General features: G+C 36.7%; 1 protein-coding gene across 6 annotated transcripts in view; it reads left to right on the top strand.

The window, feature by feature from the left end:
* Positions 1–18,477, top strand: part of scrib (scribble planar cell polarity protein) — a 1,177,936-nt gene that overhangs the window by 1,052,838 nt on the left and 106,621 nt on the right. For all 6 annotated transcript variants that reach the window (XM_090386364.1, XM_090386369.1, XM_090386366.1 and 3 more), the window contains one exon: positions 7,703–7,764. In XM_090386364.1, coding sequence (XP_090242490.1) covers positions 7,703–7,764 — 62 coding nt within the window. The remainder of the gene's footprint in view (positions 1–7,702; positions 7,765–18,477) is intronic.

The raw sequence follows: 18,477 nt of genomic DNA on the forward strand, positions 1-18,477 counted from the left end.
TATGTTTAACTTCAACAATTTCTCCTCCACTTTGCTCTCAATTAATACAAAAACATTTAGATCCCTGCAAGAGTTTGATAAACTTCCCCTCTCTCAATATCTCCTCATGTGTGAATGTAGATGCAAAATACTCATTCAGTTTGTCAGCTACCTGAGCAGGATCATCAACAGTCAAACCCTCAATATCTAGTGGACCAATCTGATTCGGCCTTCTAGAGTTTAATTAAGTAAAGAACTCCTTGCTGATTTTCTTTGCATCTTTTGCCAAGAAGTTCTTGTAAACTGCCTTCGCCTGCCTAACCTCCGTTGTGACTTGCAAACCAGCTTATTGGCTTCTGTGTTACCTGATGATTTATATGCATCCTATGCATTTTTCTACTCTTCCCCGAGTCTCATTAGTTCATCTGACACCCATTTAGACCCAAACCCTTGAATAATATTTCTTAATTGGTGCGAAAAACCTAGTAGCTTAATTCTTTGAATGCTTCCAATTTATAATTTGCAGTTGGTAACATCATCAGTTGGTCCCAATGTATGGAATTTTAAAACTATCTGAGACCACTGTAGTCACCTTTATGAAAGCTAAATCCCTTCCCTTTACCCCTGATGGTAGTTACACCTTTGAGTAAATCCCTCATCAACAAACTGTGATCACTGCCACCTAGTGGTTCCTTTATCTGCAGATTCTTAATGCATGAAGAATCGCTGCTGATAATCAGATCATAAGTATTACTCTCTCTGGTTGCCTCTTGAACATGCTGCTGTAGAAAACAATGATCCAGTAAATCGACAAAAGCCTTGCTAGTGTGCAAGTGACCAATCCACAAGTTCCAGTGGAAAATTAAATGTCCCCATTATAAGACAATCTGATTTACTCTCCCTTTCTATTTCTCTGTACAGTTATTTATTGTATTCATCAGAGTCATTAAGCCTATACTGAATGTTCCTATATATTCTAAATACTTAGGTCACACCAAACTGACTCAACATTGCATTGTCCACCAACATCAATTGGATGCAGCTCCTTAGATTTTATGTGTTTCTTAACTAACAGCATAGCCACTCCTCCTTTCCTGTCCTGTCTATCCTTTCTGTACACATTGTATTCCCCAAATTCCAGTTTTGCACTGCTTATGTCTGTGTGACACCATGTCTCTGATATCCCAACAATATCTGCCTTTGGTGCCTTGAGTAGCACTTCAAGCTTATCAAATTTATTAACTGTACTCCTAGCATTGGTGTATATGCAAGTATACATGCACCTGTTTCTACTCTTAGTTACCCTAACACAGCCCATGTAATTACTTGTTCCTCTATGACTCCCAGCAGTCCTGGAAATTCCCATTGCCTTGCTTTCCAGGCAGCTGCTCAATGCAATAGAAGCAGTGCAAGAATCACTTCTACTTAGCCAGTCCCCGTAGCCAGGTGGGAAGGAGCAGCAGTGCGTAGCACACACTTCTTGATTAGACCGGGGTTCGAGCCCGTCACCACCAAATATGGAGGATGCGGAAAGGTCAGAGAATGACCACCGCATATCCCGGAGCAATATGGCCTTAGTTGCTAATGCTCCTAAAAGCCAAATAACTAACTAATTATGAATCTCTTAGTCTGTGAATCCCTCCCCAAAAGCTAACAGTTTTCCGACTCACCTAACACTGCCTTGATAGCATCAGCAAATATTTTTGCACCCTTTCTATTTAAGTGTATCCCATCCATCTCCTGGTAACAAGTACAGACCACACTGAGAATAATTCTACCTCATGAGCATTGCACAATCTATCCAGTGAAATTGATCGACCAGACTCTCATCATATACTCCCTCCCATCATGTCTGGGCAGAATTGCAGACACTTTCAAATTCTTAACTTTGTTGCTGATATGCCAATAAAATCTAAACCAATTCCTGGTGCTGCTTTTTGGCACCAATAACTGAAACTGGCTTTTACTCAAAAATCAAAATAACCCATGCATTTTTAAAATTTTGCCTTACAGTACATTTATGTTGCACAAATCAAATGTATGTTTGGATGAAAACCTAAAATACATCTAAGCATTTGAAAAAAAAAAAAAAAAGTTTTTTTACTTGTTGACAATGTCGGTAAATAAGTGCAACTTCATATCTTAATAAAAATGAATTTGAATGTGGATTTAGTGATTATTTTTACACCAAATGTAAAATAAAAATAAAAATTGTTTAATAAAAATGAAAATGAAGTCTAGTGAAAACGACTAAACTGGATTTATAGAGCGTGAAAAAAAAATTTATTTTTTTCAAAACATACTTGCTATATCAAGGCTAGATCAATTACAGATGAAAAAAATCAAAAATAAATGCAAAAAATGAATTAATAAAGATGAGCATAGGACAAAAGTGATATACGGAAATTTTAAATAGAAAGTGATTATCAGTGAATAGTTTAATTCCTCGTTCTTGTTCTTGCATTGAACAAGAGGAAATGGGGCTAGGTGGCTTCTTTTTAAATACTGCCCTGATTTTGCTGCAAAGAAAAGACATCAAGTTGAAAAACAGTTACAGCATAAAATAACAGCACTCTTCAAGCTAGCATTTCCCTAGCTCTAGGAGATGTCTACCAAAAGAACATGAGCATTTATTTACATAAGCAAACACATTACAGTAAAACCAAATAATAAAAAGAAAAAGTTTTTAAATAAGACATAAAATTACTAAGCCAATCTAAATTCTGAGTAACACTTAACCAAGGGAAGATACCCATTTGAGTTACGTGAGAAACAGAGAATTAAATGTTTTTGAAACAGATTGCAATGGACTTTTTACTATAAATGATGTTTTTTGTGGTACTATACTATATCGTAATTAACATATTTTAATTTTTTGTATACAATATTTTTTTTTTTTTTTTTTTTGAGATACAATATTGATTTTTACACATATTGGCCTTACGTATAATATAAAACATTGATAAGAGTGGTATAAACTATATTTCTCATTCATTTCTTTGTCAATTGATATTATGATTCTGCCATATACATGATTATACATGTATATTATATAATTCAGACTCAGCCATAATAAAATTTTTAGATACCATGGAACAAATATCGTTATTGAATAAAGCTCTCATTTTTTTCTAAAAACTGATCATTGAGAACTTTGCTCAATAACATATTGTTTATGCCAGGATTAGAGTAAACAGAGTATAGTTACTATTGTTCAGATCTATTTTAAAGCTATATCCTTAAAACTGGAAATCATCATAACAGCAATGGACACACAAAAAAAAAAAAAAAAACTTTTAGCTGTGGGAAAGTGAGTAGTGTTTTTGTTTTTTTTTGTAACTTTGTGTATCTAATAACATGACTATGTAAGAATATTTTTTCCTGAGTAGTAATACAGGCACTTTTAGTTTCCAATCTCAGTTGCATTATTTCAATATAATGTCATTTTTAATTTCAAATTTTTAAATTCTAAATTGAAAAACTTGCACTTCTCTCCCTACATGAAGAAGCTTTGTGAGGGAAAAAACCTCAACAACAGTGGTATTGCTTGTTTTTGACAGTGTACTTGGAGATACTATTAACACTGAAGACCTGTTGTTAATTTTCAACAACAAATAAAACCTCTTTGTTGGGTGACAGCAACATTCAAAGCCTGTTGTGTCCAGCAACCTTGGAACAACTTATTGCCAAGACAAATGGCGAGGAGGAGCCATCATGTTGGGATTTCTGGATGGGATTATAATACTAAGAAGTCCATAGACAATATTACAATGTTTTGGATGGAAATAACTTGGACTACAATGAATGGTGTACTGCAGAATATATAGCCAAAGTGCATTCACAGTATCTAGGAACTTGCCAATGCCTCCAAAATTCAGTTATTCCTTGTGAATTTACCTTTGACGTAATAGTCAATTTCCTATAATATTTACACTGGAACTGCATGTTGCTGAGCTGGCAAGGATCTGACTGAGTTGGAGATGGCATAGCTGCCAACTTTAGACTTTCAAAAGGCCACTAGAGATAAGTTATGTAAACAGGAGATATTTTGGCTAGAAGATGTACAAAAAGAGCTTTTTTTTTTTTTTTTTTAAAGCAAGAATTCTTTTTCAGGACCAAGAGAAAAAAAGAAAAAGGAATTTCAATAACACAAGAGGAAACAGTACAGTTTATTTTTAAAAATTAGCTTATCTAGATTTCTGTTTGTATTGTCATTGGACAGTAACTAATTATGACTGTTTCAAGAAAGATATTACTGAAGACTTTGCCCTCTTCGGAAATGTTGGGTCACAGTTTTGTGAATAACAATAGAACTGCTGTTTGAACTTGGCCTTTAAGAGCAATTCCAAAGCTTCAGAAGAAAAATAAATCTGAACTTGGTTTCTCCCCACCCTGGCAGAATATTTTCTCACACTTAGCTGTGCCCTGGTGCCCCGAATGACTAGACTCAGGAGAAGGGTACACCAGGCAAGGATACATTTTCAAAGAGCCAGAACATCTTGGCCACAAAATGAGCTGGATGCACTAAGAGATTCTTATAGAACTCTCAGGAATCAGTATACAGCCCTCATAAGAGACAAGAAAAAGGAATGCTGGAGGCACTTGGTGGGATCTACTGGAAACAATAACCCTTGGGGAGTTGTCTACAGAATAGTGACCAACAAGCTGCCAAGAGGAGATGTTTTAGAAACTACTGTCAAACCAGATGGAACCCCAACCCTGTGTTGGGTGGATTCTGTAAATAACATCCTAGACAGTATCATTCAGACTGAAACTGGGAATCATTCCCCCACCCAGCTAGACATTATAAAAGAAAACACTGAATATGACAATGCCAATATTGAACCTCTGTTTACTATATAAGACTTAGAAATAGCACTATCTAAAACCAAAAACAATAAATGCCCAGGTTTTGATATCTTATAGGTTGAGATTATCAAAAAATTAGCAGAAATAGCACAGACAAATTAATAGTACTATATAATAACTGTATGACAAAAGGTATATTCCCAAAAATATGGAAAAAAGAAGTGTTAAGATTAATTCTCAAAAACCCTGAAAAACCCCATACTGATCCCAAATCATATAGACCAATAGCCCTACTCCCTGTACTAGGGAAAATATATGAAAGACTAATATACTACAGATTAGCTCAATATTACACAGAAGCAGGTTTACATTCCAACAGTCAGTATGGTTTTAAGCAGGAAACTCTACGGAGGATGCCATGCACCACCTACTGACAACAAATTAACAACTCAGAGGAGAAATATATGCTGGCAATCTCCATTGACATTGGCAATCTCCTGTTACCTCTAAATGACCCATAATTGCACAAATTTTGATGCACACACGCAAACAAATGGTGGTCCGGTACATGTCTGTCTGGGAAGCATTCTCCATAAATTCATTGAGCGTCTCGTCCATTGCCCTCTGCTAATCCATACACTAGGTGCATGTCTGCCAGCTCACATTTCATGTATCAATGCATGCTCTTCGTTCGGCGACTACTGCTTGAATGAGTAAACCAGAAATTTTCCCTCTCGCAAACTGGTGAACAGCACCGTGTAACGACTTACGGTGATGTTTCCGGTTATGGGTTCCTATGCGATTCACATTCCTTTAGATGTTACCTGCCTACCTCCCTTAAATGTTTGTACCAATATTTTTGAGACACCCTGTATACTAACAAACATTTACTAACAACACAAACACTGCATTCTCCCCTGACCTGCATCACGACTGAGGAATTGCAGTGGGTTGGGGTGCCCGGGGAGTGCGGTCCAGGGGGCGAGAGTTGAATAAATTAAATGAAAGCCAGAAGGATGAATGTGTAAGTGTGTAAGAAAAAGAACAGAAACCATAAATGCTACAGTTAAGTACACGCTAACCCTAGTTTTAATTAGTATTTAAATTTACACTACACATCATTGCATCCCTCCTGGTGTGAGAAAGAAATGAATGAGTGTGAGTGAAAAAAAAAAATTATAAAATATAAGAAAAAAGTATATAAAAAAAAAAAGATGAATGAGAATGCAGATTGTGAATGGAGTAAATGTGTATCTCTCCCACCCCTTCGTCTGGTGGGTTCCCCACTGCCGGCTAACATGTCCTGCCCCCAGAGTGGGATGGGCAGTTTGGCCCTCCTACCAGATTCGACACTACATGGACCTGACAACCATCACCAATGAAGACATACTGCTGCTTTGCTACCGACACGCCATTTGACGATCCGAACTGGGTACTTGAACCCAGTTCCCTTTAAAACCCCATTCCCGGGCAGGGGAAGGAGGAGATGGGTCTCTATCTCCTCCCTTCCCTGCCTCCTCCCCATACTTCGCCTGGTGGGGCTCATCTCCACTGACCTCTTTGGGGATGCTTACTCTATCGTCCCTATTCTTCTGTTTTCCCCCAGTCTTCAGTCTCCTTCTCCCTCCCCCTCTCACTAAACTGACCAAGTGCACCCCTTAACAATGCCACCAAATTCTAATCAATGTCTAAATTCTTTTGCTTTCTTGTAAATCTCTTTTGGCCAAATTCTAGTGTACACCCCCCCCCCTTTTTTTTTAGGCATGCCCCTGAAATCCTTGGAAATTAGGTGTTGGAGCCAGCCAGAGTACTTAAATAATCTACTTGGTGTCTGACCTGCCTCCTCATGGCAAAGTGAGGGCAACAGTGGGTCCCAATGGCTAAATGGTCAGAGAAACAACAGAACATAATGCTACACAACAGACCACTCCTCCCACACACTTTTTAAATCTCTGGCCTCCACAGAGTTCTGTGTCACTCACAAATATTACACATAAATAAATATTTGTGTGTAATATATATTGTGTCTTTTTATTGCTTTCCTGTTGTAATGCTGATTTGCTTAATTTTTGTTTTAATGAGTAGTTCAAGTGAAGCTTAAATTAAGTTGGTGAGTCCAAAAATTTGGTCATGGGAACACACCGCTCCCTCATAACAAATAAATGTACATATAGAAAAAAACACGTCTGATTTATGCCATTTCCATCTCATTGAGATATTTAAGGCTTTGAATGGATTAAAGAAGCTCAGTGCTAATGTCATTCTTCCTCTTTCTTGGACTACACACCTGAGGGGACATATATTCAAATTGGGTGATTGCAGGATAGATGTGCAGAGGTTTGCTTTCAGCCAGCAGGCGGTTGATTGTTGGAACAAACTTTTATCTGTTGTTGTTGTGGAAGTGGGTACCTTCAAGGAAGAACTAGACAAATTATTGGAGGGGATGGACAGGTGATGTGGGTAGGTGGTTTTTTTTTTTTTTGGCTGGAGCTTTATAAGCTTGCTTTCGTGCATCATTTGCCACTACTAATACTAATACATCACCATTGTAAATTGGAGATTACCTGTACTGTATGTGCTTTAACAGTAAAATATATTCATTTTCACAATAGTGGCTTTATTTTTATTTTATTACAAAATCCCATCCCATTTTAGAAGATTATAAAACATAGCCAAAATGTCTCGTGAGGATCAGACTGAAAGTTTTTCTCGGCTAAGTTTTGAATAATACCATGAATCAGTTTCTGTCATGTAGATCTTCAGTCTGCTTGTTTATTTTTATGAATGTACTCCATTGTAACAGAAATTTTAAATTCATGTAGTGAAGTGATTAAATTTGTACATTTTGCTGTGCTTTTAGTATTCTGCCTTTCATAATAAAAGACTGTTTTGTTGATTTTTATTCTTCCATAAGAAAATGTATCCAGTCCAGTTTCAGTGACACCTGAGAGTTTCCCTACATTTGATTCAGATGAGGTATGACAACTTTTTTTTTTATGGTGTAATGATTAGCAAAAAAATATTTTAGGCTACTTGCTAAAAATAATAGCTGATACTATGTGAAATATACAAAAATTGTCATTGCTTTCATTACTGTAATATTAGTTCTTGTTTTCGGGAAAATGATGCTTATATTTGAGCCTTTAGTCAGTTTTTTTTTTTTAATTTATTTATTTTTTTTAATCATTATGCAACAAATTGATTTATGAGGTGTGACAATAAAGTTCCTGGACTGGCGCAATAAAAAGAACACAAAGTGAAGAAACTCAAAAATGGCTTTATTGTTATTCAAAGTAATCACTACCTGATTGAATGCACTTATTATGCCGTTCTAAAAGTTTCTGAAAAGAGTCAGCAAAGGCATTTAAAGAGATGATGTTCATTTCAGTGGTTATATTTTTCTTTGTCTTCACCATCCTCAAATCTCTTTCCTTTAAGAGCAGTTTTCATCTGGAAAGAGGAAGAAGTCTATAGGTGCTAGTTCAGGAGAGCAGGGTGGGTGGTTAATTTGTGCAATGGCATGTTTCGTGAGAAATGTTTTCACAAGTGTGGAATGGAAGGGGCATTGTTGTGCAACAAGAACCAACTGCCTTTCACTCGAAATTGTGGCCTCACCCAAGAAATTCACTTCAGTTGCCTTAGAACCACCTGTACTCTCTCTCTTGAAACCCTTCAGGTACAAATTCCTTGTGAATCACATCCGTTTGTTGAAAAACATGATCGGCATCATCTTGAACCAGGAATTCTGTTAATGAAAACTTTTTTGAGCCTTGGTGATGATTTTGAAGCCCACTTCATCTTTGGGGTTCTACTAAAACACCCAGCACTCATCTCCAGTGACAATACAGTCCAGGAAATTAGGATTGTCTTGATCAAATCTGGATGGAGTCTTCGAATGAGGGCACTATTCACTGTTCTGCTCATCCATGATTTATGTGGTACAAATTTTTAACAGGCCTTTGTTTTCCCTAAATTTTCATTCCGAATTTGATGAATCATCTCCCTTATTCATATTCAGCTCATTGGCCATCATTCTGAAGGTCAAATGATGGCCTCTTGCCTTAATTTCCTGAACTTTTGTAACTGTGTCCTCATTTCAAGAGGTTGATGAATGCCCACTTCTTGAGTTATTGTGAACAGCCTCACATCTAACTGCTTGTACCATTGGTATGATTTAGCTGTGTCATCACTGTAATCAGTTTTTAACATATTGCAGATTTTCCCATTTTAAAGCAAAATTTGATATTCGTTCATTGCTCTATTGCAAAATTGTGACATGAACATTAACATAACCCCGGCTCACATCTGGTGAGTATGGGCTTGGCACACCCAGGGTCTTGAGCTGGATATGATCATTCTTCTCTTTCTTGATGATTCCTTTCTACTTTTGACTCTCTCTCTCTCTCTCTCTCTCTCTCTCTCCCTCAGGGTAACTCGGGATTTTTTTTTTGGCTGGTGCAGCATAAGCTTAAGGCTTTCTTGTACCATATGGCTAATAATAATAAATAAATAATTACTAACAAAACTAGCTTTTACTTGCAAAACCTGTCAGCCTACTGAACAGCCTTTGTACCACCACCTGTTGAAAGAAGTCTGAACTACAACAAAATGCTTCTATTTATTTTCAAACTCATTGAACATGACTGCAACAGCATCAGTCCAAGAACTTTATTGCCATACCTCATAGATAGATGAAATTAAAGATTAAATGGTGTAGCTGTAAAATACAAGGATTTATTTTGTATAACATATTGATTCTTTTAATGGAGTACACCACTTTGTGGTAGTTGTGTAAGCTGTATATATATTCTTTTTTGTTTCATGATGTATATTGAAAACAGGAGGTTGATGAATGTCAGCTAGAATTCCCTGACAGTTTGTTATCCTATTACATTGAACTGAAATTAGACTATAAGCAGGTTTATATTAATCTATATTAATAGGTTTTTAGGGTTGTTTGTTATTTTTTCTAATGTAAAAGCATGTTATTTATTTTGCCTATTTTCATATAAATGATAATTTTCAAAGTCTCAAGTAACTTAACAGTGAAATTGTGACCATAGTACTGCATAGCTACCAACTCCAAATTTATAGTGGAGGATCTGTCTTTCTTTCTTTTTTTTTTTTTTTTTTTCTCCACTTTATTTTTTACTTTATACAATATTTTCATCATCATATTTTGCAAAAATGCTGCTTATCTCTATATTTTTTTCTTCTCATTAGAAAATAGTAAAACTACATCACAATTAAGATGTTTTAAAAATTCTGTGAATTTCTGCTTATTTTCATTAATGAATTGGCTGTCAGGTGTGTAATCTACATTGCAAAATAGAAATATGTAGCATGAAGCTATTTAACAGTGCATGAGGTAAACATTTGATAGTATGAACTAGAGCTATACATTCGACGTTGACAGGGCCGGGTTCAAAATTTGCGCTGGGCCAAAAAAAGAACACCTAAATAAATTATTTATTATTAACAAATTATTACATATTATATAGGATCATAAAATATTATTAAATAATTTTTCTGGCCTCTTTCGTTGCAAAGTCTTTAATTACATCATCAAAATTTACGGAATTTGCTACCTTGCTTTCAATAGAAAAAATAGCCAGAGATGTAAGATGTTTTTGGCTTACTGCTGATCAAAGGTAATTCTTAATTAATTTTAACCATTAAAAACTACGCTCGGCTGAAGCTACGGTTACTGGTGTTGTCAACATTATTTGCAAGAGACCCAATATGGGGTATGCTTCTGAAAGATTGCTTTTTATAATATATTTCATTGTGTCAAGACTCGAACAATTTTTCGGCATAATCATCCAGAACATCTTGATTTCTTCATATACATCTGCTACATCTACAAATTTGTATATCTTCTTCTAAATAGAGATGCAAATCTTGACAACATTTGAATAAATGTTGCACATCCATATTTGCGATTTCACTCATATATAAAAAACCAAAAATGTTTTCATGGTTTTCATATAATTCAAACCTATTTTGAAATGATACTAATGCAGTATCTTTTATCATCAAAAAATAATTCACTCGGAAATTTTCTTCATCGCTGATTGTTGACGACTCATCCTCTCCTTCGTAATCAAAAAGTTTTCTTCTTTTACCTTTGTATGTAGACTTAAAATTAGGTGTTATATTTAATTCTTTTGCAATATCTTTTGCTGTGGAAATGGCATTTACGAATCCTTCGTTTCTATATTTTTCGAAAAATGCATTCAGTTCTTTTAAATGCTTTGTGGCCACATCTATATGCATTTTTTGGTTCTGCAAAACTTTACTAACAATATTGACCTTAGATAATATTTCGTACCAAATTAATTTTAACCATTAAAATGAGACTAACTACAAATTCAAATTCGTTTATTTTTCAGACAATCGACAAAATTTCACTTTTTAATTTACAGTCGGATATGTTTGTAGCAACTTAGTTGAGAGCATTTTGAAATTGGGGAAGTTGAAAGCGAACAGCTCTTACACTATTAAAACGACATTCCCATCTAGTATCTGATAATGGCTTAGGAGTAATTTCTTGAATGTTTTTTTAAAACATCCCAACGTGATGTTGATGCTGCAAATGTCGTATATATCTTTTGTAAAACACCAAAAAAGGTTAGAGCTTCAGGTGAAGATTTTGCTATGTCTCCCAGTAAAATTCAAATTATTACTTCCACATGGCACATAAAACGCTTTTGAGTTTTCACACAATATATTTGCTTATACTCCGTGATATATTCCCCTCATGTTGGCGCCATACTGTTGCGAAGTGATTTTCTAGTAGGTTGAATGGTGGGAGTTCACTTTGCCAGTCGTTAAGTGACACGGAAACATTGGGGAAGTACAGCAGCAGAAAAAGTGCGCATATTTGTAAGTTGTAATCTGACACCGTAGAAAGCACAGGGCCGGGTTCCGGAGAACGCGCTGAACCCGCCTCACGCCGGTGCTGTATGTTGATATCAATATTTGTAAAAGAATAAGAGACGTTTACCTCGATATGATACGTAGAACACTTCCATATGATACTGTCCAGAAATTAAAATTAAAAACAATTAAAAAATCAAATGAACACGATTAAAAATCAATTTAACGCAATTAAAAATTTCGTTAAAATTAATTTAACGAAAAAATTGCAAAACAATTTTCCTTTCTGAAGCTGACAATGCTTTTTGACTGTATGTCGTGACCACAGGAATGAAAATTACCGAATAGGGGTGAGCATGGAACTTAAATAGGGATTATTTGTCTTCGCACGTGCATGTCAAAGAACACGAATCGGAGATTAGATATGGCTGGTGAACATTAACAGAATTCTCATATCATTTAATTTTGACGGTTTCTGCAATTAATAGTCTCGTATATTGGAGACTAAGTATTTTGGCCTCATTAAATAAAAAAGTGTGTTTTTCATTAACGGCATGTTCAGGCTAATTCTGACACTGCTGAATAAGAAGCATGGAGGCTGCATGTTGATTAACACGAAAATTCAGAGAAAACTGTGTAGAACCCTGATAAGACGAGTCACAATCACTGCAAGAAATGTTGTTTTCTAGGTCATTTATTTGTGTTGTGAACGAGGAAAGGACTGAGCGATTGTTCAGTATAGTGTGTAATTTCCGTATTGGCCTGGCTACAATTTTAAATTCAGTATCTTTAAAGAATCTGTTAAGTTGTTTGTTTGTTTGTTGTTATTTGGTTTTTAGGAGCATTAGCAACTAAGGCCATATTGCTCTGGGAATATGCGGTGGTCATTCCCTGACCTTTCCGCATCCTCCGTATTTGGTGGTGACGGGCTCAAACCTCGGTCTAATCAAGAAGCGCGGGCCAGGCACTGCTGCTCCTTCCCATCTGGCTATGGAGGCACCCTTAAGTTTTTTGTGCCCCTGTTCAACATATGGGACAGAAATGAAGTATTTTTTGATATTACTATTGTTGGTTGGTGTATCTTTTTGTATTTTATCCTTAGCTTGTACCCTAATTCTTGCTACAATAATTCTATTGTAGCAAGTGAGTAACCCCTGTTTAAGAATCTGCTGGTTAATATTTGTATTTCTGAGCCCAAGGCAGATTCCGTCATTGAATATTTATAAGCATTGAGAAATTGATTAAATCAATCTTTTGTAGGTGAACGGGTGATAGCTGTTATAATGCAGAAGCATACCAGTGTTTGTAGGTTTACGGTAGATGTTAAATTGGATTTTATTTGCGTTCCAAGTAAGTGTGAAATTTAGAAAATTTAATGACAGTATCCGTGTTCTCCCTCTCCAATATAAATTTGAGAATGAATATTATTAAATGAATGTAAAACGTCTTGGATAGTGCTACTATCGGTAATAATTAGAACATCATCTAAATACCTCCCATATCACATACTATGGTTTATTTGTTTGTTATTTGGTTTTTAGGAGCATTAGCAACTAAGGCCATATTGCTCCTGGGATATGCGGTGGTCATTCCCTGACCTTTCCGCATCCTCCGTATTTGGTGGTCACGGGCTCGAACCCCAGTCTAATCAAGAAGTGTGTGCTACGCACTGCTGCTCCTGCCCACCTGGCTACGGAGGCACCGTATAATTTAAATGCTAATCCACATAGTATAAATTTAATACAGATTGAGATTTCGGAATACATGGCATGGTGGAGTTGAAGTAAGGTGGAAATTTTATTTCCACCTTACTTCAAACCCCGGTCTGATCAAGCGGTGGCTCAAACCCCAGTCTAATCAAGAAGTGTGTGCTATGCACTGCTGCTCCTTCCCACCTGGCTACGGAGGCACCTCATACTATGGTGATCAATTCTCTTTAATCCATTTCTCAATGCTTATAAATATTTAACGTCAGAATCTGCTTTGGGCTCAGAAATACAGATATTAACCAGCAGATTCTTAAACAGGGGTTACTCACTTGCTACAATAGACAGAATTAGGGTACAAGCTAAGGATAGAATACAAAAAAATACACCAACCAACAATAGTAATATCAAAAAATATTTTATTTCTGTCCCATATATTGAACAGTGGCACAAAAAACTTAATAGATTCTTTAAAGATACCTAATTTAAAATTGTAGCAAGGCCAATACAGAAATTACACACTATACTGAACAATCGCTCAGTCCTTTCCTCATTTGCAACACAAATAAATGACCTAGCATACAACATTTCTTGCGGTGATTGTGACTCGTCTTATCAGGGTTCTGTGTGGTTTGCTCTGAATTTTCGTGTTAATCAACACACGGCCTCACTTCTCATTCAGCAGTGTCAGAATTAGCCTTTCGTGCCGTTAATGAAAAACATACTTTTTTATTTAATAAGGCCAAAATACTTAGTGTCCAACATAATTATACTAGACTATTAATTGCAGAAACCATCAAAATTAAATTACATGAGAATTCTGTTAATGTTTGCCAGCCATATCTAATCTCCAATTTGTGTTCTTTTACATGCATGTGTGAAGACAAATAATCCCTATTTTAAGTTCGATGTCACCCCTATTCGGTAATTTTCATTCCTGTGATCACAACATACGGTCAAAAAGCATTGTCGGCTTCAGGAAGGAAAATTGTTTTGCAATTTTTTCATTAAATTAATTTTTTACTTAATTTTTAATTGTGTTAAATTGATTTTTAATCATGTTCATTTGATTTTTAATTATTTCTTACTATAATGTAAGATTTTCGATTTTTTAATTGTTTTTGTTTTAATTTCTGGAGAGTTATCATATGGAAGTGTTCTACGTATCATATTGAGGTAAACTTCTCTTTTTTTTTTTTACAAATGAGGTAAACATATAAAAAAAATTTTACAATATGTTTGCATCATGTACTGTATGCTGATGGGACTTTTCAGTTTCAAGCAGTGGGATATGTAATGTTATCTGACATTTGCAGCAAATAACAACAGCATGCAATGCGTAGAAAGAAATGGAAAAGAAATGTATGTAGCCTTTCACAGTGATGGTGTTATATTTTTCAAATATTTTATTGATCTTTTGTCATAAAACATAATCTTCTTCTGAGTTGTACTAATCCTATGCACATTATTGAGTTTCTTGACAGTGAAACAGCAAAAAATTTAAGGTATGAAATAATTCAAATTTTTAATTATTTCCTGACTTTATTAAAAGCATAATAATGGTAGAGAAAGTCCACAAACATGACTGCTGATGTTTTATTTTTATCATTCTGTGTGAGGGTTAACTGTGTCAAATGCCAAAGGAAACGGGGAACATGCTTTGTAAAAAGGATAGGTCGAACAGGACCAGGGTATGTCTGCCAGGGGCAAAGGTTGATGACGTTGTAGAGCGGATATCATCTTTTAAGGGCACAAAAGGTGATATAGTTGTACACGTTGGCACTAATGATATTAAGAGTAGGAGACCAGCGGAATTACTTAACAAGTACAGGTCACTGTTGAATAAAAGCCGTGAAGTAGGGTTGAATTTGAAAGTGTCTGCAATTCTGCCCAGACATGATAGGAGGGAGTATATGATGAGAGCCTTGTCGATCAATTCGGCCCTGGAAAGATTGTGCAAGGCTCAAGGGGTAGAATTTTTTTCAGCCTGGACTGTACTTGTTAACAGGAGAGATTGCTTCTACAGGGATGGGATACACTTAAATAGAAAGGGTGCAAGAATATTTGCTGATGCTATCGAGGCAGTGTTAGGTGGGTCGGAAAACTGCTAGCTTGGGGGTAGAAAAAGACTAATAGATTAACAGTAGCCACTGGCAGAAGTGAAAGAGATTCTTGCACTGCTTCTATTGGAATGAGCAGAAGCCTGAAAAACAAGATACAGGATATTTCAGAGACTGCTGGAAGTCATTGTGGTACAAGTAAACACATGGATTGTGTTAGGGTAGCTAATGTATACTTGAGTGTACACCAATGCTAGGAGTTTAGTAAATAAATTTGAGGTATTGCTCAAAACATCAAAGGCAGATATTGTTGGGATATCAGAGACGTGGTGTCACACAGATATAAGGAATGCAGAACTGGAATTTGGGGAGTACAATGTCTACAGAAAGGATAGACAGGACAGGAAGGGAGGAGGGGTTATGCTATTAGTGAAGAAATACATAAAATCCAAGGAAGTGAAGCCAGTCAACATTGCTGGACAGTGCAGTGTCGAGTCAGTTTGGTGTGATATAAGCATTGGGAGATCAAAATTGAGAGTAGGAGTGTGTTATAGGCCTAATGACTCTGAATGAGTATAATAAGAAACTGTACAGGGAAATAGAGTGAGCCAGTAAATTAGAGAGTCTTATAATGGGGGATTTTAATTTCCCAGATATTGACTGGAATTTGGGGGCTGGTCACTCACACACTAGCAAGGCTTTTGTGGATTTATTGGATGATTGTTTTCTACACCAGCATGTTCGGGAGGCAACTAGAGGGAGTAATACTCTTGATTTGATTATCAGTAGTGATTCTTCATGCATTAAGAATCTGCAGATAAAGGAACCACTAGGTGGCAGTGATCACAGTGTGCTGAAGTGGGATTTACTCAAGGAGGTAACTACCATCAGAGGTAAAGGGAAGGGTTTTTGCTTTCATAAAGGCGACTATGATGGTCTGAGACAGTATTTAAATTCTATACAGTGGGACCAACTGATGATGTTACCAACAGCAAATTCAAAATGGGAATCATTCAAGGAACTAATCTTGGAAGCGACCAGGCTTTACATACCAACCAAGAAATATTGTTCAAGGTTCAGGCCTAAATGGTTGTCAGATGAACTAATGAGACATATGGCAGAGAAGAAAAATGCATGGGATACATACAAATTAATGGGTGACATGGAAGCCTATGATAGATGTAAGTTGGTCTGTAACCAAGTCACAAAGGAGATTAGGCAGGCAAAGGCAGATTATGAGAGATCCTTGGCAAAGGATGCAAAGAAAAACAGAAAAGAGTTCTTTACCTATTTAAACTCGAGAAGGAAAGGGATGAATCAGATTGGTCCACTGGATGTTGATGGTTCAACAGTTGAGGATCCTGCTCAGGTGGCTAACAATCTAAACAAGTATTTTGCATCTACATTCACACATGAGGAGTTATTCAGGAAGGGGAATGTCATAGGGGAAGTAAACATTGGCAGTGAGCTAGATGATTTTCTAATAACTGAGAGGAAAGTGGAGGAGAAATTGTTGAGGATGAACATAAAAAAGGCACCCGGAGTAGATGGGATCTATCCAGTTATATTAAAGGAGGCAGCAAAGGAAGTAAGAAAACCCCTAGCCATAATTATGAGAGCTTCTTTGGACTCAGGGGAGGTACCCATAGACTGGAGATGTGCAAATGTAACCCCAATTCACAAAGGAGGATCAAAGGCTGACACAAGTAATTATAGACCTGTTAGTTTAACTTCGGTTCCAGAAAAATTAATGGAGGCACTGGTTAAAGAAGCACTGCAGGATCATCTAGACAAGAATTCAGTTATAGCTCAGACACAGCATGGTTTTGTTAAGGGCAGGTCTTGTCTGACCAATTTGATTGGATACTATGATGTAATCACAAAAGAACTCGATGCAGGGAATAACTTTGATATTATATATTTGGATCTTAGAAAGGCTTTTGATACTGTTGCGCATGGAAGACTGCTGCACAGATTGGAGCAGTGTGGCATTAGAGGCAAATTGCTGCTATGGATAAAGGGATGGTTGAGTGGCAGAAGACAGAGAGTGGTAATCAATGGACACTGCTCAACGTGGACTAATGTTATTAGTGGAGTTCCTCAGGGTTCGGTGTTGGGTCCATTGTTGTTTTCTGTATTTATAAATGATATTGATGATGGTGTATCAGGCTTAATGTCCAAGTTTGCAGACGATACAAAGGTTGGCAGGGTTGTTAAGGACACTACTGATACTATGCTGCTGCAACAGGATCTGGAAAGGTTGAGCAGATGGGCTGAGAGGTGGCAAATGAAGTTTAACATTGACAAATGTAAAGTACTACATATGGGAAACAGTAACCCCAGATCAACGTATCAACTCTGTGGTACTACGCTGACAGTGGTAGAGAATGAAAAGGACCTGGGGGTAATTGTGCAGGCAGATATGAAGTTCTCTAAGCAGTGCAGACGAGCTGCAAGAGTATCTCATGGTGTCTTGTCAGTGATATACAGGAATTTTTCTAGCAGGGATAAGGAGATGATTATTCCCTTGTATAAGGCAATGGTCAGGCCACACCTAGAGTACTGTATACAGGTCTGGAGGCCTCATTTCAAGAAGGATGTAGAGCTGCTGGAACGAGTACAGAGAAGGGCAACAAGATTAGTGAATGGAATAAAGGGTTGCTCTTACGAAGAAAGGCTTAAGTTTTGCAAATTACAGAGCCTGGAGACTAGGCATCGGCGAGGTGATCTGATAGAGGTGTATAAGGCTTTGAATGGCTTGAGCATGGTCAATGCCGATGGGATTCTTCCTCTTGCTCAGAATAATCGCCTGAGAGGGCATAAATTCAAATTGAGGAAGGACGGATGTCGGATAGATGTGCTGAAATTTGCCTTTAGCCAGCGGGCAGTTGGTTTGTGGAATAGACTTCCATCACTTGTTGTTGAAGTTGATAGCCTAAACAAATTTAAGGCTCAGCTGGACAGGTATTTCGAACGAACGGAGGTGTGAAATGGGAGTAGTGGTTGTGTTTTTTTTTTTTGGCTGATGCTGAATAAGCTTGCTT

This window comes from Mastigoproctus giganteus, chromosome 12 (genome assembly GCF_048544385.1).
Source record: "Mastigoproctus giganteus isolate SK-2022 chromosome 12, ASM4854438v1, whole genome shotgun sequence".
In the NCBI taxonomy this organism is placed as follows: Eukaryota; Metazoa; Arthropoda; class Arachnida; order Uropygi; family Thelyphonidae; genus Mastigoproctus; species Mastigoproctus giganteus.